General features: G+C 36.3%; 1 protein-coding gene and 1 long non-coding RNA gene across 2 annotated transcripts; both read left to right on the forward strand.

Moving 5' to 3' along the window:
- The first annotated feature begins 3,132 nt into the window (after positions 1-3,132).
- On the forward strand, positions 3,133-4,144 carry LOC110727290. The gene is made up of 3 exons (XM_021906856.1): positions 3,133-3,552; positions 3,630-3,701; positions 3,841-4,144. The coding sequence occupies exons 1-3, from the start codon at positions 3,133-3,135 to the stop codon at positions 3,943-3,945; spliced, it is 597 nt and encodes a 198-aa protein (XP_021762548.1). The 3' UTR covers positions 3,946-4,144.
- A 73-nt stretch (positions 4,145-4,217) lies between these two features.
- On the forward strand, positions 4,218-5,028 carry LOC110727301. The gene is made up of 3 exons (XR_002512516.1): positions 4,218-4,584; positions 4,676-4,857; positions 4,952-5,028. It is a non-coding gene; the product is annotated as an uncharacterized LOC110727301 (long non-coding RNA).
- The last annotated feature ends 18,945 nt before the right edge of the window (positions 5,029-23,973 follow it).

Below are 23,973 nucleotides of genomic sequence, written 5' to 3' on the forward strand. Positions count from 1 at the left end.
GAATATTCAAGGCAAAACAAAGGATGGAAAGGGTGCACGGTTAGATTTGCAAAAGATGGGGGTTCGTCCAGAATTGTGGGCTCAGGAAAAGGTTAGAAAGGGAAAGGAACAGGAAAAGAAAGATGAAACGAGTTCGAAACAAGGAAAGGGGAAGAGCAAGGGAAAAGGAAAGTCCACAGATGCGTTGAAGAAGAATTATGATGGAAAAGCAAAGGATGCCAAGGCTTATTTACCTCCGGCTTGCTACACATTGTCAAGGGTAGAAAAACGGATGTTTTGTGCATGTCTGTACGGCATTAAGGTTCCATCAGGGTATGGATCTAACATGAAAAGATTTGTATCCTTAAATGGAGAATTAAAGCTGACAAGTATGAAATCCCATGATTGTCATGTTCTTATGCAAGTATTCCTACCAATTGCAATACGTGGTATTTTACCAAAGAACGTGAGGGAAGCTATTACAAGCCTCTGTTCTTTTTTCAATACAATATGCAGCAAAGTGCTTGATCCTTGTGCACTTGATGCTTTGCAGGCGGATGTGGTTGTGACTTTGTGCAAATTTGAGATGTACTTTCCACCCTCATTCTTTGACATAATGGTGCATCTTATTCTTCATTTGGTGCGTGAAATTAAGTTGTGCGGTCCAGTGTTCATGAGGTGGTGTTATCCTTTTGAAAGACACATGGGTACATTGCAAAACAAGGTAAGGAATCGGGCTCACCCGGAAGGAAGTATGATTCAAGGGATCGTGGGTGAGGAGATAGGTAATTTTGTGGCCGACTATGTAGCTGTTGCTGAACCTATTGGTCTTCCTACTTCTCGACATGAAGGGAAACTTGATGGTCACGGCACAATCGGGTCGAAACGAATGTCACCTGACCGAGATAAGTTTTTACAAGCACACCTATATGTGTTGCACCATGTTTCAGATGTTCACCCATACTTAGATGAGCACATGGCTAGTTTGCGTGATGAATTTCCATCGAAAGGTGAAAGGGCATTGATGCAGATGCATAATAAGAGGTTTGTGAGTTGGTTTCGTGATCGAGTGATGGGTAGAATGGATGAGAGTATCACTGATACAGTAAGGTGGCTTGCTTATGGTCTTAGGGATGATGTTCGCTCATTTGAGGGATATGACATAAATGGGTACACTTTTTGGACTGAGCGTCAGGATTTGAAATCTTCCTCGACCCAAAACAGTGGTGTAACGCTTGTGGCATCGTCAAGGGAGTTTGCAAGTGCTAAGGACAAATCACCCGTTGATGCATAGTTATCATACTATGGTCGAATTCAAGAAATTTGGGAGCTTGATTATTGTAGCTTCACGATTGCTCTTTTCCGGTGTAAATGGGTTGATAATATCAGGCGTAACGTCAAATATGATGAATTCACTCTTGTAGATCTTAGCCACCTAAATGACAGTGCGGAACCATTCATCCTTGCATCTCAAGCTAAGCAAGTGTTTTATGTAACTGACCCAGCAGATATGAAATGGTCTATTGTGCTAGCTGGCAAAAGAAGAATCCTAGGCGTTGGAGATGTCGAGGATGAGGAAGAATATGATGCGTTTGATGACTCAGCACCTTTCACTGTTCCTAGACCTGTTGTACCAAATGACGTAGACGAACAAACCAATTATGTGCGATTAGACCACAACGAAGGAATATTAGAATGAGGTACTATTTTTCAGCAATTTTGCAATTTTAGGTGTTGAAAGTATTATAAAATGACAGGTTAGCCGAAAATGAATTAATTAATTGTCATAAGTATTATAATTAGGCAATTTATATTTGATTTTATAACTGTACCTTACAAATGTATTTATAATACAACTACTAACGTGTTATGATTGTTATGGCAGGTGATTACATCTCATGGCAGACGATCAGGACCGTGTTTGTGTCGAGGATGTAGAGGATGATGATGATGACTTATCTGAGGATGGTGATGAGTTGTATGATGTGAACAAGGAGCCTGATTTGGGTGAGGCAGAAGATCGGGCTCAGGATGAGTTGGAGCGTAGGCTGGATGCATTTGAAATGGAGGCTGAACAAGCGCCTCCTATTAAAAATGCAGTTTCTAAGACGGTTGGTGAGAACGCTACTTCCCACAATCAAAGCCAAGGACAAAGTGGAGGAGGGGTGAGGGCACCAACTAAGAAAAAGGTGAGGGGTCCGACGACAAGTTTCAAGAAACCCGTCGGTCCCATGGTCCTGGAGTACGACAAGGCGGGCCAACCTGTAGGAAAATTCCGTCATCCATATGCTATTCACGTTGGCATTTGTGCGCGTAAAATCCCGATTACACTTCGTATGCAGGAAGTACCTCCAGGCTTGATTGACACATTTTGGAATGATACAAGGGCAAGTCTTTTATTTGCATATTTATACAATTATAAATACCTTTACTTTAATGTTATGTAAAAGGGGAAACTAATAATCGACTTTATTTGTGTTTGCAGAGTCTGTTTAATATTTCTAATGATGCCGCCAAGCGAAGGGTGTTTGAATCTTTGCTAGCGGAAAGATTCAGAGGCTTCAAAAGCGAATTAGTTCGTTGTTGGATTACAAAGAGGAAGAAAAAACCAAAGAAGAAGAAAGGCAATGATGATGAAGTCATCAATGAAGAGCTACTCCCATGGAAAAAATGGCCAAACATATCGAAGGACGATTGGGAAGCTTTTGTTATTCAACAAAGTACAAAGGAAGCAATTGTAAGTTTAAGTAAATGTGATTACAATTGTATAATATATTATTTCTTTTTGAAGTAATAATACTAAAAATTCTAATTATGTAGGAACTGAGGGAGAAAAATTCCAAAAATGCAAAGATGAAGCAATACACCCAACGTATGGGGTGTAAGACATTTGGTGAATGGAGGGAAACGTGGGTCAACGAAAGAGTATACCCCACTTCGCTACTAGGGTCGTCCAAAGGACCCTCTTCTTCTTCCACGATCACTACGCTGGTGAGTCGTGCTGGTGATTTTTTCTGTTCACTGCATGCGCGTGACAAGGAGACCGGAAAATGGGCCATCAAGGCTCCGGAAACCAAAGAAATGGCTGATAAGATCGTAAGTAACTACGAACTTGAGAACTCTATGAATATTTTGCATAAATATCACTTATGGATGCTATTGATTTCTGTTTTTTTATGGCTACAGATTGAACACACTGAAGAACTGGTTGAAGGCAAGCTCGTCCCAAGTGTAGAAAAAGACCCTTTCACCTTGGCTTTGGGAAAGCCCTACCATCCAGGACGGGTAGTAGGTGCAGGAGGGTCATTGCTAGGGTGGGAAAAGGTGATGGGACCAGAGTATACCAAATCAGGAAGATCCCGAGCAAGTGTGAACTCACCTCATGACTTGGTTTCCACAGTGGAATCGATTAAGGAACAAGTCCGCAACGAGCTCGTAAGTGAATTTAACGCTTGGGCGAAGCAAATGAACCTACCGAGCTTGCCTTTCCCCTCGAATACACCCGTCGACTCATATAGTCACCCAAAAGGACAAGGGGAAGATGATATACATGGAGACGATGATGCAAATGAGGTAGTTTTAAAACTTTTAGTTTTGGCATATTGAGTTATGTAGGATCTAAGGTGGCAGTCATTAATTTCTTGTTGCAGGGTGGTACGCCTACACATGCGGACTCGAGGGAGCTCGATAATCCAGCACCTCATCATTTTCCAGATTTACAGGTGATTTTGTTTAGTTCTATCTTAGTGAATATGGGCACAATATCAATCTTAGTGAATATGGGCACATTACCAATTGTGTAGGAAATGACCCCTTGTGATATGTTTGGCTCTAAGCCTCTGATCTTTCAAATTGGTGTAGGAAGAGACCCCTTGTGCACTTCTACACCCGGACGAATCTGGAGCTTTGCATGTGGTTGCATATGGTAGTGCACAACCGGCCGAACAAGGTACGGTCCATTTGTGACCCCTTAGGCCACAACATTGCTCGGTTGGGATCAATTCTGTTATTACCGGGTTCGAGGACATCCTAATACCGGTGCCCATAGAGGAGGAGGAGTTCACTACACTTTGGGCGGCAAAAGGTAGCTTTGTGCAGTGGCCATGTGCTTGGGTAAGGTTGATGAACCAGGTAATTAAGATTTTGGGTTCGTTCGGTACTTTATGCCCGGTTGTTTTCACAAGAGTTAGATGGATTTGTTTTTTCTAACCAATTGCGTGATTTGTTGTATTAGATTTCGCAAAAAAGACAAACTTCAAAGAGGAAGGTGGAACAACCAATAAGCGTTGATCAACCGGTGCCAAAGAAGAGGAGTGAACAAAGGTCGGAGAGTGAAAAAGGGTCGAAGAAGAACTCTTCGAGAGGTTCAGCTTTGCAAGCTACTCCACTTGTTGCTGACACGGTCCTTCAAACGCTGTCTAAAGATTTAACATTTCTACACAACCGTGTTAGTATGTTGCCTAGTGACACTCCCATTCAAGTTCCACTACCTAAGGCAATGTTCCACTTTGATGAGGATGCAGTTGCATGGCTTAGCAAAGAAGATGTGAAAGAATTTCTAAGTGGTTCAATGCTTAACATCTCCCTCGTTCAAACATTCATGAGGTAATTTAATGCCAGACACTATTATGTTATTCAGATTAGTGGTGATTGCTTGTCATTTAATTGACCATTTATTTTGTTACCATGCATGTAGAGCACTACAGGAGCACTTACTTGAGATTGATTCTCCGTGTCAAGTAGGGTGGTTATGCCCCGAGCAATCTCCACTACTAGAATCTTAGGCAACTACCCTGACGTGTTGTACTATGTTGAACGGGGTATCAAGGAATCATTGCGTGCGGGTGACAAGTTCATATTCGCCCCATGTTTTGAGGAGTACGTTTGACCATGTCAAATTCATTTGTTTCTCCTAATTATATGTTGTACACGGCTAATTATTGACTTGTTTGTGTATTGTCCATTTCTGTAGTGCACATTGGACCCTGCTGGTGATTTGTGTTCCCAGTAACACCATCTTCCTTTTTGATTCAGCTCGATTGCCTCATCTGAAAAAGCTCCTCGTGAAGTCTATACTGCGAAAGTAAATATAGCTATCTAGTGTTGATTATCCTTACTTAACTCATTTATTATATTCGTCATACTAATCAAGTTTGAACTTACTTTTCTATAGTTCTATGAAGAAGATAAATTGCCGAGCTCCTCAAGGTCCTACATGGAAATCACCGATGGTAATGCTACATGATTTTGTGATTTTTATAATAAACGATGCGTAAGATGTTGCTAATTTGTTATGCATGTTTGATTCATTTACTGTGTTCCTATGCTAATGCGCACAACAAGATAACGGAGTTGATTACGGACTATACGTGATGAGATTCATGTTGGACATAATGAGTCATTGCACAGACTTACAACAGCTTGATGAGGTATGCCATTGACTTAGTTAATTTGCTTTTGTGGTGTGTTTTGATAAGAGAAAACCCTTGAAACTGCGTCTTAAAACCCTTGAATTCCTCTTTTAATGTGATTTCAAGCCTTAGCTGCCTCTAACTAGGTAATAATGACATGTTAAGAGGAAGAATGAGCTATTTTGATCAAAAATATAGAAAATAGGCATACAAGTAGTGATATAGGCCTTATTTCGGCCATTTAGGTTGAAAATGCGTCCAAAAACCATTCAAATGCTCTTTTAATGTGATTTCAAGCCTTATATGCCTCTAACTAGGTAATAATGACATGTTAAGAGGAAGAATGAGCTATTTTGATAAAAAAAAATATAGAAAATAGGCATACAAGTAGTGATATAGGCTTTATTTCGGCCATTTTGAATGAAATTGCGTCCAAAAACCATTCAAATGCTCTTTTAATGTGATTTCAAGCCTTAGCTGCCTCTAACTAGGTAATAATGACATTTTAAGAGGAATAATGAGCTATTTTGATCAAAAATATAGAAAATAGGCATACAAGTAGTGATATAGGCCTTATTTCGGCCATTTTGAATGAAATTGCGTCAAAAAACCATTCAAATGCTCTTTTAATGTGATTTCAAGCCTTGGCTGCCTCTAACTAGGTAATAATGACATGTTAAGAGGAATAATGAGCTAATTTGATCAAAAATATAGAAAATAGGCATACAAGTAGTGATATAGGCCTTATTCGGGCCTTTTTGGTTGAAAATGCGTCTTAAAACACTTGACTTGTTCTTTTAATGTGATTTCAAGGTTTAGCTGCCTCTAACTAGGTAATATTGACATGTTATGAGGAAGAATGAGTTGATTTGGCAATAAATGTAGAAAATAGGTGAAGTAGTAGTCATATAGGCCTATGTATTAAATTTTTGCCTAACTTAAATTGTAAATGTATTTTTACATACATAACCTAAGTAATTAATTCTAGCTAACAACATTTTTGTTTAACCAAGTTTTGCAAGGTACAGAAAGGAGGTCCATTGACGAGCAAAGAGCTGAATGAAGTTCGAGACATGTTAGCATCTTTCATCACATATAATTTAATTTGAACTTGTTAACTTATACATTAATTATTAGTATAGTTTGTAAATATAACACCTTTTAATAAATGAGTTGTAAAAGCTATATGACATTTCATTGTATCGCATTTACGGTTAGTAATTAATATTTATATATTGTTGTTATTATTCTAATGTAAAAATTATTATATTATTAGTATTTTTAATAATAATAATAATAATAATAATAATAATAATACGGGTAATAATTTGTGGTAATATTACTGTTATTATAATATATTTTAATGGCAGAATTAATATAGGATGTGCAGGTTTTTAATTATTTTTAATTATAAAAAAAAAAAATTTTAAAAAAAAAACAGGTTTTGCCACCGGTTTTTTCAATGAACCGGTGCCCAAAATAATTTTAAAAACTGGCGCGCTTACTTTTGCCACCGGTTCACTGTGAAAACCGGTGGGAATGATGATGTTTTGCCACCGGTTCACATGAAAACCCGGTGGGAAAAGTGCTCAGCTTAAACATAAATCAGCAGTTTTTGCCACCGGTTCACTCCAAAACCGGTGGGAAAAGTTATTTTTGCCACCGGTTTAAAACCGGTGGCATATCTTTGAGGATTTACCACCCCCCAAATCAAGAACGGTTCAAAACCAGTGGGGAATGTGTGGTTTGAACCGGTGAGGATTGGGGTTTTTCGTCTAGTGATTATCGAAAAAGTAATCATTAATCAACCTGGCATGTCCAATTTCCCTATCTCTTCTATTCGTACCCCCTCTAGGTTTTTTTGTGTTGGGATTGTGTTTGGGGCATGAGGACAGATGGGGTTGGTATGTGAAGAGTTCATCAACAAGTTGATCATATTCTTCAGTATTTGAAGAAGATGAGCTTGAACTTGAGCTTGATGATGGTCTAGAATACATCTCGTATTAATATAGTTACTTGATGAATGGGTGTGGTTGTGGATATGTGCCATGCCTACTATATATAGAAAAATAACAAATGAATATGTGGTTACAAATCTAAATGACCACACCAAGTACAGGAATCAAATTTTCAACCACGGAATAGGTATACTATGCTAGTTGACAGTGACAAGTCTTGAGTGCAATAATGTCGGTATCAATGACACAAAGGTAAAGCATTCTGATAAGTGAATATAGGAAAACGTGGCTATACAATGACAAAGATTTATTGTAATTATGTCGGTATCAATGACACAAAGTAAAGCATTCTGATAAAGTGAAATCAGAAAAATGTGACTACACAATGACAAAGATTTAAAGCAATTATGTCGGTATGAATGTCAACTTAAATCAACTTGTTAAACAACTTGTCATTCAATATTGGAAAATCAGAATACAAGTGTACATCTTACATTGAAATTAACCACACCACTAATACAACTTAAAAATATAAGACTAAATTGCGCTTAATAAATAAAAGACTACAACCAAACATGCTTAAAAGCCTTGTAATTTACCCAGTAAAAAATTCTTGTACGACTCTTCTTCAGGAGTGAGTGGCGTAGGAGAATTCTTCAGAGCTTGCACCATATCAAACCAGGTTTTCATCTTATGAATTTCAAGTTCCTCCCTTTTCCTCTGTTCCTTGTCCTTTTCAATTTTGATCCTCTCTTCCTTCAGAATGGCCTCCCTCTCGCGAATTGTAGCAAATTCCTTCATTCGTTCGCTAAGCTCAGACGAACCACTTTCTGTTGCTACTGCTTTCCCTTTACGCTTCGCCTTTGCTTTCTTGACACCCTCGGGTCGTTGTAAACCGCCAGATGAAAAACCATCCGTAGGGGTTTCATCCCCTACATCATCTCTAGACCTCTTCCCACTTCCAGCACTACCTTGCTCCTCAGCATCACAAGCGGCTTTTCTTTCCTTCAATGACATTGACCATCTCAGCTTTGGTCTCCACTTTGGATCCTTATTAAGCATTTCAATTGCGTGAGGAAAAGTGAAATTGCGACCTTGGACGACATGAAAAAGCTTCGCCGCACTTTTCATACGATCAGCTTCATTGTAACCACTCCCTCCCTCCGGAAGTCTACCTGCTTCATCATAGTAAGATATCCATTGCAGTGTGTCCGCTGCCAACCTTCTCCAGTGTGACGTCAGACTCTTAATAGGTCTTGGCGGAATTATATGCGGCTTCTGCGTATGCAAAGTTTGATATGCTGCGTGTACATTGCGCCATAGGCTAGTTGCTTTTTGGCTTGTACTTCTAATAGCATCCTCGCTAATCTGCAAGTACAACCCAATCAGAGCTTTATCATCCGCAACAGACCAAATACGGGTAGCTCGTGCAGGAACCTGGTTGGGTTCCAGTATGCAAACTTTTCCATTCTTTGCAAGAACAATTGAAACTCGGGATTAGTTAGGAAATCATCACTAAAACCCGAAAATTGTTGAGGGAAATTTGGGTTGTTTGGATCCATTAAAAGATTCTGCATCAAAAAACAAAAGATAAATATCGTTACAAACATTTACTCAAAAAACAAATTAAAATGACAACAAATCCGAAAAAATATCAACAACTTTCTTCAATTGCATAATGCAATTACATTACATGCCATACAATATTTTTTTTCCTCACAAAATAACATATATACTAATTTTAACACATAACTACATGTACATATTAAAAAAAATAATTAACCAATAATTGCAACACTTTAAGAACTATAAATTTAGAAATTTATTGAGAAAATATACACAACTTTGTTTAATTACATAATGCAATATAATTTCGTGGCCTATAATATTGATTTTTTTTCAAAAAATCACATATATACTAATTTTATTACGTAACTACATTTATATATAGCAAAAAAAAATTAACCAATAATTGCAACACTTTAATAACTACAAATTTAGTAATTTATGGAGAAAATATACACAACTTTGTTTAATTACATAATGCAATTTAATTTCGTGGCCTATAATTTTTTTTTTCCATAAAATCACATATATACTAATTTTATTACGTAACTACATTTATGTATAGCAAAAAAAATTAACCAATAATTGCAACACTTTAATAACTACAAATTTAGAAATTTATGGAGAAAATATACACAACTTTGTTTAATTACATATTGCAATATAATTACATGGCCTACAATTTTATTTTATTTTTAAAAAAATCACATATATAACTGATTTTAAAAATTAAATTTTTTTTTTTACCTGAATATGGCTGAATTGCAACAACAATATTCTTCTACAAATTAAAAATACTTTTAAGAAAATTAAAATGTGGAGGATTTAAAGTGTTTACGAAATTATATCAAAATATATCAAAATGCATGTCTATTTATAGAGAATTTAATTTTATGACCATTGGTAATTGTTTTTTTTTTTTTACAAAATATATTTTTCAGAAAATAGATTATAAATATATAACCGTTGTAAACGGCTAGTATTTTCTGATTGGCTACTCCGCTGCACACGCCACGCGTCGCCTCATCATTCGCCAACCCCCTGCACGCGTCAGACGCACTCAGTTTTTTTTTTTAAAATCCGCAACCTCAAAACGACGCGTTTTGAGGCGCGCCTTTGAGGAAGCTTCATCAAAACGCGTCGTTTTGATGGTGGGTTGGCCGAAATTTTTTTAGTGGGTCTGCCAGGTGTGGGCCCCACATGGGTTACTGTTCATCAATAAAAATGCTCAAGTTTTGAGCTTTTTTGGTTTTGCTCATGGGCTTTTTTTGCATTTCACCAATTTCTCACCATTGTGGTTGGTGATCATTTTTTTTCCTCACAAAAAATGCTCATGAGCAAAAAAATTTCTCACCATTGCTAGTGCTCTAAGAGCTCGTCCCCCCTCCCCCAATTTACGTTGAAGGTTGTGTCCGATTCTTTAATTTTAGGCTCAATTGGCCATTTTAATGAAGGCCCGCCCCATTACACATACCTACATGTGTTTTTATGTAGGTGTAACCGTACTTTAGTTTTGTTCAGATCGTTTCAATGCAGTTCAATTCAGATCATTTCAATTTAGTTCAATTCTATAAATTTTAGTGCCCCACATAAGCGATTTTCCCTACCAAAAAAAAAAGTCAAATAATTGGATAGTTGTAAAAGCATAGATACTTTGTAGGCCATTGCATTGCATCCACTATGATTTAGGCAACGAATTTTTTAATTGTAATCATTTGCATTGCCATTAACTAACAATTGATTCAATGAATTCAATAGTGTCAAAACCCATCAACTTGTTTTTCGTCTTTGTCTCAAATAGCCTGTTTATTCACATGACACATCGTTTACTTCCAACTATTGCGTCCCATCCCCATCTTTGTTCTTTGTCATATGAAAATGAGAAGAGTTTGGCCTCCATCTTGTCGTTCCCTACTATTCCAACTATGTCACTCACCCACTTTCTACATTCTAGAATTTTAATTATACTTTTTTCGTTCTTCCAGTTCTGTAAGTATTGCAATGTGCTGACTTTACATTACATATAAACTTTCTTGATATTCATAATCATAATCATCGTACAAATTTCGTTAAGTTTATCACGATGTATACTTTTAAAATATGATATTTTATATTATTTAAGTATGTTTGTTGAAACAATAAAACTCTACATGCTGTAATATTTATGGAATAGAGGAATAACACAAAAAATGGGGAAAGGGTATTGTGTGGGTCTAAACTCGTGGTAAGACATATACGAAGTATAAGTGTTGGACATTTCATAAGAGTTTTATAAGTGTTGGACATTTCATAAGAGGTTTTTAAAAACTCGACTTTTGAAATTCAGATATAATAAGTTTTAAAACATTTCATATAAATCATTGAAAATTTAGACTCCATTCCTTTTTTAAAGTATTCCATTGAGACTTTTTCCACCTTTCACCTGACCTTCTTTGACTAATGATAGTAATTTTACATAAGAAAAAAATATAGTCTTGTGGGTACTTGAAATCATCTTAATGAATATATAGTTTATTAATATACAATTGTTATAATTTATACTTATTGATATTTAAATATATAATTGGTCAAAATTTTGCATCGACATACATGCCTAGTTAAAATGGAGCACTTAAATAAAAATTGAGGGAGTACAAGTTATTGAACATTATATATCCCTCCTTATCATAATAAATGCCCTAATTTGAATTTTGCGATATTCACATACACCAAATTGGCCTTCGTTGATTATCCTACAAAAAAAAAAAAAAAAAAAAGACCTTCATTCACGCTTTATATATAAGATACCTGCTCTGTTTTTTTAAACGCATTGCTTGAGTTTTTACACTTGTCGAGACACAACTTTGACCATCAATATTTTTAATTAGATAAGATTAATAAAAATTATAACAAAATTATATTATGATAGTAGACATTGTAACAAATCCAACAATATATTACATGACCATGTTTATAAATTATATAGTAGTAAAATTAAGTCAAAGGTAATATATGAATAGTGCAAAATCTCAATTGATGCATTTGAAAACAAAAACGGAGGGAGTAATAGACATGTATTATGTGTGTACTTGTTGGAATTGTCTCAGTGTATACTTTCCGAATATCAACTTTTATATTTTATACTAATTGTTAATTACATATATAAATAATCAAAATAGCGTGCTGACAAATATACCAGTTAAATTGATTGAGACATTTATTTTAAAACAGAGGAGTATCAATTTTTGAATACGTGGACTCACGAGAAGATGAATTCTATCACCCAATACTTTGTGGGAGAGGGGGTCAATGATAGGAGTACGTTCAAAAATGAGGGATACAATACTTTTTTTTAATAGGGTAAGTGGATGACTTCAATTCTAGTAGATAAAGGCTATTGAGTAAGTTGGGATGGCATGAATTATCCTTGTCATGAAGATAGCATCACAACTTGTACATATAGTCAACTAGGCACTAGCTAGCTAGATCACATGTTTGAGATATTTGGTGGATGGAAAATTAGAGCTTTGAATTTTATCATACTTCAAGATAAGATTAAATTGGTTGTTTTAATTTTTACGCTTAGTACATATACAATGAAACATAATTAGGCAATTTATTAGACATGACCAACAATTAGCCAGCACATGCATGAAAGTATCATGGTTTTGTGCATAATTTAATTGGTTTGAATGAGTGTTTCTATTACATTGCTCACAAGAAAATCGTGTATATGAGACCACTTATGTGAAATACTAAGATCGAGATCAATATTATTTTCATGACGATATTCTTAACTATGTATGCAATTTTGTTTGTATAATGATTTATTTGAACATAAAATATGTTTTTAATAGTTACTTAGGCTTGTATATCTCCACGGTTCAACCTAATATTATTGGTTAGATTCGAATCGGATCGAGTCTAGTTGGTAGGGTTATTGGGGTAATAATCATGTTAGATTATTTGGGGTAATATTTTAGATTGAATCACCTCGGAATTTAATCCGATTGTTTTGAGTCAGATTAGTTTTTTTACAGTTCTACCCAGTTTAATATGCCATGTATGGAATGGGATACTAAAAATTAACAAGTTCTCTTACACTTAATTGAGTTGATTCTATAACAACGTTGTTTTAATATTACGGAGTACAATTTACAAAGTATAGTGGTACGGAATATATTACTAGTAGGAGTATAATACTTTGACGGTGCGACACCGATACTGATAGTACGAGTAATTTGTGTGACAGGAAAGGCCGAGGAAGGTTGAAAGTGTTGGAGATCAAAGAACGAATATTTACAGATCACTGCGAGATGAGTTGACTACCGAGTCAAGGATTCAGTTTTACAATTTTAGTCAACATTTCAAACCTTATTTATAACACCCAATTCGATAATTTATTTCTATTACTCGTACAAGTGTGTATTATCTACTACTACTAGCTTTTTTGGTACCATAATATAAAATCCAACTTGAAGTTATTAATAACGGTTTTCTTCGTCTTCTCTAATTAATTTGCTGAGCCTTGATTGTCCTTTTAAGTCTTTTTATTTAAAATATACTTGTATATATAGTATTAGAATTAAATAATCAAACTTGTCCGGCCGTACTCTTATTTTCCTTCCCATGTGTATGAATATTACTTGTAGAAGACTAGAAGTACATGGAAGGGTTTAACAAATCCAAAAATTAAACAAGATAGCTGGCTTTAAAAATAAATATGAAAAAAATTATTTGACATACTTGAATGGGATTTTCTTTGGGAAAATGATCTTTCCGCCTTTGGTTTTGATGATACTTTGACCGGTTTGATAATAAACTTGTGTCACAATAGTTTTATTCCCCTTTTGTGAGTAATGATGATTTTTCGGAATTAATTATCTTGTTTGGAAAGTATCGTCAAGTAGATTCTTTGGAAGGGTTTTTCTAGTTTCCTTTATGGATTCTCTCTTGGTAGGATTAATCTAACCTCCATTACTAAATTTTTTTTTTTTTTTGAAGGTTTTCCTTCACTGATCTCCCTTTTCTCCCCTTCTCTCTTGTATCTCTTTCCTTACTGGTCTCAATTGTGAATCTCTATAGGGGCTTTTACTGGTGTTTTTACCAATGTTAAGCCCCAAAAAAAACCTTTTATATGCTTTCAATTATTAGATATCATCCTTGAGATGGTGGTGATTTCAGTGCGTTTAATTTCTTTGTTTGTTCGTTTAGCAATGTAAAGATGTAGGGTTTCATAATCTTCGTTATTATCTAGAGGAGTATATGAGTATTTTTATCCAAACAACTATTTATCAGTGGATTTCAACCCGAACTAGTGCTAACTTATAGATTGTGTATTGCTTCAGATGAAGTCTTTTTATTAAGACGATTGTTGATCAAATCTGCGATATAATTAGTTTTAAGATGCTATGTACTTGTGTTGAAATTTTAGATTTCTTTGGAAAGAAAAAACAGGAGATCCTTTATTCCTACTCTTATTAAAATTCTTTTGAAAAACTTTTCGAATCATTAAATCATCGTAATGGTTTGGATTTAAAAAATTACCCTGTTTGCTCGAGTCATTCCCTGTTTGCTTTTTGTAGATGATAGTCTGCTATTTTATAAAGCTAATAATACCATAGTGTGTACCCATATTCGTAATATATTTTGGAGAATTTTCTATTATTTCTCACCAACTGATTAATTTTCATACGTTTTCATTTGTCTTCTCTAAGACGGTCCTATTATGAGAAAGAGGCAGTCAACTTTTTTTTTTGACACGTACCTAAGTTCTTTTTGGAAAGATTTATGTGTTATGTTGTTTAACTTTAGATCTTTAAAAGCACAACTGTCAACAATTAATCATTAAAGCTGAACATGAAATGAATAATTGGTCTGCTAACACGGTTTCTAAAGCTGGGAAGATTGTGCTTGTTGAAATTAAATTGGAAGCATTGCCTTTCCTTTGTCCAATGGCCATATAATAATCAAACAAACAATTGAACTCAGTACCATTATCAATTTGAACAATTTTGATGGTTTGAGAAAAATGTCTATCAACCATATCAATGCAAGACATAAAAATCTGAAATACTTCCGTTTTATCAAACTAGTAAATAAATCCAAACAACCCGCGAAAAATCATCAACAATTGTTAAAAGATAACGAGCTCCACATGACGAAACATGCCGATATGGACCCCACTAATCATAATGTATTTTCTCAAAAATTCTAGAAGTCTTAGTGTCACTCAAAGGAAATTTATCTCAAGGATGTTTAGCACGCATATATACTTCACACCGTTTGTCTAAGCTATGTTTATTATTGCTAACATGAGGAAGCAACTTAACCACTTTTTCGGATGAATGTCCCATATGTTTGTTCCATAACTCCAAACTTGATGTCGCCTCAACTGCAGACACATGTTGCACCAAGTTCAGTTTGCTAAAATAGTATAGTCCGTCTTTCCTAACTCCCGTTCCAATTAACTCCTTTGTTTGATCCTGTATAACACACACATAAGAATTAAATTGGACAGTAATTGTTAACTGATCATTAAGTTGAGATACAGAAATTAAATTGCAATATAAATTTTGTACAAAAAGAACTCCATGAATAACAATTTTGTCAGACAAACAAATAGAGCCCTGTATAATGGAGAGAACAGCTTCACCATTCAGCAAATCGACAGGAAATTCAAAATGATGCGTATCAAATAACCAAGACTATTTGCCAGTGACATGATGAGTGGCTCTGGCGTCAATGATCCAAGAGGTGGTATCGAACTTACCATTCAAGCGATTTTCAGGAATGTTCGTATTACCCATAAAGCTAGAAATAAATATCCTTCCATTGTTCACTCGTAAAAATCTGACCAGAAGAGGAAGCTTCGGATGTTGAAGTTCACTCGTAAAAATCTCGAGCTTAACCACGACCTTGCCCAGCCAAGGAAGCTTTCCCCCCCTAACTGCAAGCATCACTCGCCTGCTTTGAATGTGAAGATTGACAAACTCACAAGGATAAATACTTTTAGTCTGTGGCTGATTAAGATGCGGGCCTTGTTGAGGTAACAAGGGCTATAGGTGCTGTTGAATAAGAAGTCATCGAATTCGGTATCCGCTGAGATGGAAATCTTGGAGGAAAAGGCACACTCAACAATCATGTTGTGCCTGGCAGACAATGTTATCACTGAGGTTGCGGGGAAGGAAACTGCATCGGGTCGATCGGTGGTTGAAGGTGGAGAGTCTATACATGACGAAGTCTTTAACCAATAAGTTGCTATTGAAGTAACGTCTGTTCGATTTGCGAATGTCTGAAGGTACATCCCTTAGAGAGCACTTAGATCAATTGAATACTATTCTGTTAAAATTGCGTAATATTGATGTTAAGGTTGAGGATGAGGATGCCGCCTTAATTATGTAAGTGTCTTTGCTAGTGTCATATGAGAGTTTTGTTGCAGTCTTGTATTATTGGTAAAGAGACAGTGTCTCTAGAGGAGGTTAGATCAGATCTTCATACTAGAGAGTTGCGCCATAAGGCGCCTGGTACAGGTACAGATGATCATGTTGCTAAATTAGTGGCCAGTGATGGTAATGGACAGAGGAATTCAGGGAGAAAATCCAGGAAATCGTATTGTAGAGGTCCAAAACCTAGTGATGTTTGTAATTACTGTAAGGAGAAGGGGCATTGGAAATCTGAATGTCCCAAGAAGATGAGACAATAGGAAAATTATGAGTTTGCAGATATTGCAGATGGAGACACCTGTTTAGAAGAGGATTATGTCTTGATTGCTGATGAGCGTGCGCATCAATCTAATGTGTGGATTCTAGATTCAGGGGCGTCTTATCATATGTGTTCACGCAGCGAGTGGTTTACGAACTACAAGCAGGTTGATGGAAGTGTTATTATGGCCAACAACGAAGTTTGCAAAACAGTTGGTATAGGGTCCATCAGAATTCGGACACATAATGGTAAACTTTGTATCTTGAACAATGTTAGGCATGTTCCACAGGTCACAAGGAATCTGATTTTGCTTAGTCATCTTGACAGAAAAGGGTTCAGTTTCAAAGGTGAAGGTGGAAGGTTGTATGTCTACAAGGGTTCAAAGGTACTTTTGAAGGACGTTAAACGGGAGACATTGTATGTGTTGCAAGGGTCTACGTTATCTGGTTCTGAGTCTGGTGTTGTCACATCATCTGTTTGTGGCAATGTTGAGAAACATGTGGAGCATAGAGTTACTCTAGGTGGGGGTGATGATCCACATCTGGGAAAGATCAGTCAACACTCACAGTTTGAGTCTGAATCTGAAGCACCACAGCCTTCGCCATCGAAATCAAGTCACCCTAGTATGGCTCTTAGTCGGCATGTAAGCTTTGGGAACTCTCCCCAAAGGCATGTTTGTGAAGACAAGGTGGCTTTTGCACTCTCTTGGAGAGGTGGATATATCTGAGCCGTCCAAGGGAGGTATTGCTTGTTCTAGGAAAAAGAATTGGCAAGCCGTCTATTCGAATGTGGTTCCGCAAAGTAAGTCCTAAGATTGCTTGGACTAACAAACTATTCGAAGCTGTTAGTAGCACTTAGGGGCTAATCTGGTGCCTCACGGGGCAAGTCTAGTCTGGTGCTCGACGGAGCAAATCTGGTGCCTAGCGGAGGCAAATCTAAGCAAGGAAAGTCTGTTTTTGGTTATCTGTTTTCTGTTATATCCGTCTGTTTTTCTGGTACATCTGGCGTCGTGTTCGACGCATTTGGTACATTTGTCTGTTCTGGTACATCTGGCATTGTGATCAATGCGTTTGGTACATCAGTATTATTGTCAGGGGATTCAAGTCAAGGTGGATAATTGTTAGAAATATGCCTTGAATCTGTTTTCGGGTCTTGGAGTAGTGAGCGGTAGCTCGCGAGGTAGCTCAATAGTTCGTTGGCAAGGTTGAAGGTTACGACGAAAAGTGGAGCTATAACTCCTAGGCGAGCGAGCTATAGCTCGCGGAGGTATTTAGGTGCGGCTGGGTTGAGCGAGAGCTCACTCGAAAGCGAGCGAGAGCTCGATTGCGCGCAACACTGGGAGTCGCGTGCGGCAAGCGCGCGCAAGTCTGCACGCAACTCTAAGTGTTGCGCGCGGCATTTAATGTTAGGGCGGTCAGCATTTTACACGTCTATCTATCTTATTCTAGAGTGCTATATATACCCCTAGGGTTATTTGTAGTCGTATGATTGTGTCATTGAGTGATTATTCAGAAATCTGAGAGTCTTTTGTGTATTTCTCATCTGTGAGATCAGAGAGAGATAACATTAGAAATCCGAGAGACAATCAATCTATCTTTTGTGATTAGTCTCAAATCTATTCTGGATCTGTATTCTGTTTTCTCCAAGATCAAGAAAACTATTACTCTCGCTTGCCCGTGGACGTAGCCAACGCATTGTTGGTGAACCACGTAAATCTGTGTGTGTTTTTTCTTGTTAATTTTGCATTCAATCCTTTGTTCTTTCTTGCATTCGTTATAACAAGTTCAATTGTGTTTGAAATCCACAAAATTAGCATGGCATTGATTGTTGTCCAGTCTGATTTTGTGCAAGGAGGAGTTGGTTCAGTTATAGTTCCGTCCAAGAAATCGAATTTTCTTCCAGCCTCCAAGGCCGTTTGCAAATTGGTAGAACAGTCTTCATCATTGTCGCCTTTTAGACGTGTTGGTGTGATAAAATCCCCTGGTCGGTCTTAAGGACCAAGGAAGAAAGGTGAATCTAGCTCGATTTTTGGTGGTGATGGTGTGGAGGAGTATCCCTGCAAACCATGATGAATAAAAGAATTTTTTTTTTTAAAACCCGCTCGATACCATGTAGAAATTATAGGAATACGACTTGCTTCTCATTGATTGATGAAGATGAATATAAATACAAGGCTCTATGAAATTTAAACCCTAGAATAAACTATATCATAGGAAATTCAAAGATAAGGAAAGAATAACAAACAAATATATTCTAACATATCACAAAATATATTCTAATAAATCCTAATACTACATCCAATCTACGGAAAACTATCACTAATTTATGTTAAGTGTGGCCCAAATTTTCTAAGCTCATTATTTTGGTGGAATATTATGCATATTTTAGAAGTTTTCGAAAAAATCAGGTAAGGTCTCATGATTATTTCTCTAGAGCGATAAGCTACTTGAATGTTATAGAGAATTCTTGACATTGAAAGTAACTAGAAATATGGTTCGTGAATTTTCTAGAGCATCATGGATACAAGAATGAAGAAAGATTTATGGAATCTTCCCGCCTTCTCTTCCAAGCTCCATCTATACCTATAAATATAGGTCATTGGCATTCAATCAAGACATACACACAAAAAGCCATACCTATAAATTAAACCCATAAGGCTTTCACCCTCTTACAAATTTTTACCCATTTACCCTCGTCATTCGTGGGTTTTTTTTAGTAATTTTTTTTCACGTTAAATATTGTGCAACGTGTCAATATTTTTTACTACTTATCTTGCCTTTATTTTCTCCTAATAGTTTTCTCAATATCTACATTTGCTTCCACTATGCACTCACCAACCCTAACAATTCACTTGATCAGTTTAACAAAAAAAAAATTGTAGAAGTATGTAAAATGGTATCATGATGATTTCATATGGGACAAATTTGTTAATCAAAAAGTTATCGAGGCTTGTCTATGACCCTAAGAATCTTTGGCCTAGGTTTATTCGGTTACAACCAAATCTTTATCTCAGATTAACAGTCCTCGCCCAAAGCACTCATCCACTATTTTTAAAAGGTATTTGATGGTAAATTGATTGGCCCGGTAATGGTGCTAGGGTTTTTTTATTTTTTATTTTTGTTTAGGCAATTGGTATTCTTCTGAATATCTAATCTCTATACTATATTTGGATATTACGGATAGCTAAATCTCAGGAAATTAATCAATAGAATATTTTAGCTTTCACAAGCTTTTCAAACAGATATCATACATTTAATTCGCCATCCTTCTTCCCACCACTACTTTTTCAGCCTATTAGGGCTTATCTCTAATAATAAGGATTTTCTGTCAAATGTGTTATGTGGTTAGCTCACACCATACCTTCCAAGTAAATATTTCTCCTAACAACAAATTCGCCCATAGATAATCTTGCTCATCATATTCTTGCTATCATGTCTGTTGATCCAGTATAAAATGTTTATGCAATGACTCGAGATCATTTGTACCATTCTCGTAATTATTCAAAGCAGAATTGGAATTTTGTTGTCGTCAGTATTAAATAGTTGGGTAATGGCCTTTGAAATACTGACATACATATGCTCTTTAATATTTATATGGGTAATTTTTCTATACCTTTAAAGATAATGCCCTTTGAAATACTAGCATACATATGTTCTTTAAGATTTTGCTGTAATTTATTTTATTATTGTACCTCCTTTTTACAAATGGATTTTTTTACATAATTAATTAATTAATTTTTTTTTTTTTTTTTTTGGCATTGAACCCGTAGGCTATAAGGCTGACAAAAAAAGCACATTTTTCATTAATGGTAAAATATTATTAGACTTCTTTCTTAACTTTCTAGGGCTCTCGGTGTTTGTGACTTATTTCTTTGGCCGAGCCTTCTTCGGACGTCAATCAATCTATCACTCGCCGCTCTGTCATTGTCTGATTTTTGGTTGTTTGATAACTCTCGAAATTATGTATTTACTTATCGTCTTTTTTCTCTTGCTTGGTAGTTCTGTAGCTGGTTTTTTCGAACGTTTTCTAGGATCAGAAGTATTGGGTTTTCTATCGGGTAAAACTCTAATATTTGGATATTTTTTATTTTAACACCAGACAAAAACCCGAAAATGGTTTTTAACACCTCCAAAAAAAATGTATTTTAACACCAGACAAATGTTACAAAAATGGTTTTTACCACCACTTAACGGTCTCCGTCCAAAAATTCCGTTAAGTGGGGTCCACAGTGACATGTGTCACCATTTTACTTGTTTTTAAAAAATAAAAATTAAAAAAAAGAAAAAAATTAAAAAAAAAAATTCCTAAAACTACCCATCCACCCCAGCCCCACCACTGCCACTTTCTTCTCCACCCTCACCTAGAGCGGCCGCCAGCGCATCCCTCCCCCTCCGTTTACCCGACCCACCTGAACCCTCCCCTTCCCTTTCCCCAGCCCTAAACCGCCCTTAACACTGCCAAACGCCCAAACCGCAACTTTCCTTCCCTAAAACCGGCGACGAATTCGGCCATTAATGGCTGAAATTGACCGGTTTTGGGACTGAGTGGCCTTAACCGACCGATTTCGGCCATCAATGTCCGAATTCGTGGTCGTTCTTGGAGTAACAACCATAAACTCAGAGCAAATAAAAATTCGTGGCTGGTGATGGCGACGGAGTGCAGGTGGCGGCTGCAGGTGCGGTGGCTAGAAAATGCGATTGTTGTGTGGCTATTCGGTCGGTTATTGGTGGCGATTGGAGGTAGCGGTGGTGCAGGGCTGCTATTGGGTTTATGCGTGAGGTGATTAAGAGGGGGGAGGTGGAGCTGCTGTGATCGAGAGGGTGGTTTAGGGCTGCAGGAAAAGGGTGGGGATGGGTTTAGGCGGTCGGTGAGGGAGGGGGAGGTGGTGCGCCGGTGGCTGCGTCGGCGGCTGTGGGTCAAGGTGAAGAAGAAGGTGGCAGTGGTGGGGTGGTGGTGGGGCTAGGGTGGCTTGGTAGTTTTAGATTTTTTTTTTCTTTTTTGGCTAATAATAAAGCGACACATGACTCATGACCCCACTTAACGGATTTCTAAACGGAATCAATTAAGTGGTGATAAAAACTATATTTGTAACATTTATATGGTGTTAAAATACAATTTTTTTTTGGAGGTGTTAAAAACCATTTTCGGGTTTTTGTCTGGTGTTAAAATCAAAAATATCCTTTTACTTTTATTAGTCTTTTTTTACTTTTGTTTTCTCTTTAGAATTTATTCTCATAGGTTAAGGGTTCGGTATGGTAAAGGGCTCTTTTTTCGCGGTTTACTTGTTTCTATTTATTGTTGGAGGTATAATTCTTTTTTGTGGGCGGATATACTTACATGCTACCTTTGCGATGTGCCTCTGCTCCTTCTTGGGGGTCTTGGGGATTCTAGGGCAGCCGCTTCCTCTTCCTTCCCCCCTAACTCGCCAGGGGAGGATTATTCTACCATGCTGGCGGAAAATCCAAATCTAGAGTCCCTCTTTTCCGAAGGGGAGGCTTCTGCCCAAGCCCCTGTGGCTGCCCCTGCCCAAGCCCCTCAGCATTTGCCAGCTAGTTTGGAGGGAGTGCCCGGGGGTCCAGTACACCACCGGGACCCTTGGGGGATCCATCTTTTGTGATTTAACTCTTTTGATTCACCCCCAACTTCCTAAAGCTATTTCTCTTCCTACTAGCAAGATTATTCGTGTGTCTTGGTCCACTCCTCCCTTTGGTACTATTGAAATTAATTTTGATGGTAAATATTTGTAATGATACAACTGATGGAGTTGTAATTAGAGATCATTTGGGTAGCAAATATGGCTCTAGCACTCCTCTCTTTGTTGTAGATATATATTACCCTTCGAAATGAGCTTTTCTTATCCCTTACTCATGACATTACCTATTTTCTCATCGAAGGTGATAATTTACCTATCATTCATATTTTGCATGATGTTTTTCGGTGTCCGTGAAAATCTAGCTATTGGTGGAAGATGTTAAGGAAATTTCTTCTCCAATATATTGCTTCGTTGGGACCGTTTTATGCAAACTCACCAAGATCATGATCCTTTTTATAGATAGATTTTTTTTTTTTATTATTATTTACTTTGATAAATAAGGTATTTCCAAAGGAATAAAAATTCTAATCACGTGCTTTCGCAATAAATGTGCCAAAATCAATTCATCTTAAAATCGAACGCTGCCATAAAAAAAAAGGATTCTATACGACATCAATGACATGAACCTATTACAAAATGCAAGACGAACGTAGAGAAATTGAACATTGTCCAACATTTACAACTCTCAATTCAATTAATAATTGAAGATAAATTATAGCAGGGCAGGCCCATTGATTTTGTGCATTTATTAAATGCTATGATCTGATTTGTAGAGAATTAAATAACATTAATTGTTTAACAATACTTATAAAAAAGTTAGGAGTGGTATTATAATGGGAGTTTAGGTTCTTCTATCGGACATGTATGCTGGTCTTTAAGGAATCCCACTTTTATAAAATACTTTGTATTATAATTAGATCAATGCAGACGTGTCCTAATCCTTTGAACAAACGGATCTTCATTAATAGAATAACAAAGTTTTGCTAAACCTAGCCGTAAAGTATTTGTATTAAAATTAACACGCCCTTCAATTCCTTTTTATGTTCTTATTTTATTCATAATATAAGCAAATCTTTGAAATTATTCTAAAACTATAAGAAAACACATAGTTATGTGAATTTTTTTTTTTTTTTTTTTTGAAAGACATGTGTAATTATACTTGATTTGCCTAGATAAGTGATTTAAAAATAGTTTTGATATTCGTCACTATAAATAAGTAATCACACGAGATAATGATCAAAGATGTATATTAGTAAACGGTGCATAATCTAATGAAATTCTTAAAAAGGAATAAGGTTGTAAATAGGCCCCGTTCTTTTGGATTGCAATTTGCTGAACTGAACATAAACGATCTAAATTGAACTGAATGTGTGAACTGAACAAGAACGATCTAAATTGAATTGAACTGAACTGAAACGATCTGAACTGAACCGAAATTTTTTGTGAGAATTCCAAAAGAAAGGGCCTTTTCATTCTTTATTGTTTGTCCTATCTATTTCCTTTTAGCATAGTTTTTTATTTACAAATTATTCATTATAAATAATTTTTGTCTAAATAGTATATAATATAAAATAATCTATAAAAAATTATTATTATCATCGCTTATCTTGATTTCAAAATGAATGTTAAAATCACGATTTTTGTCCATGGATGTAATAAAATATCATCTATTTAGTACTCCATACTTTTACTTTTCACTTTTGATTGTATTAAGAAAATATATTAACCAAAAAATTAATTTTTTTAAATGTTGAGTGGTATTGAAAATGTAAGATGAAAGATA

The sequence above is a fragment of the Chenopodium quinoa genome, unplaced genomic scaffold (genome assembly GCF_001683475.1).
Source record: "Chenopodium quinoa cultivar QQ74 unplaced genomic scaffold, ASM168347v1, whole genome shotgun sequence".
Taxonomy (NCBI): Eukaryota; Viridiplantae; Streptophyta; class Magnoliopsida; order Caryophyllales; family Amaranthaceae; genus Chenopodium; species Chenopodium quinoa.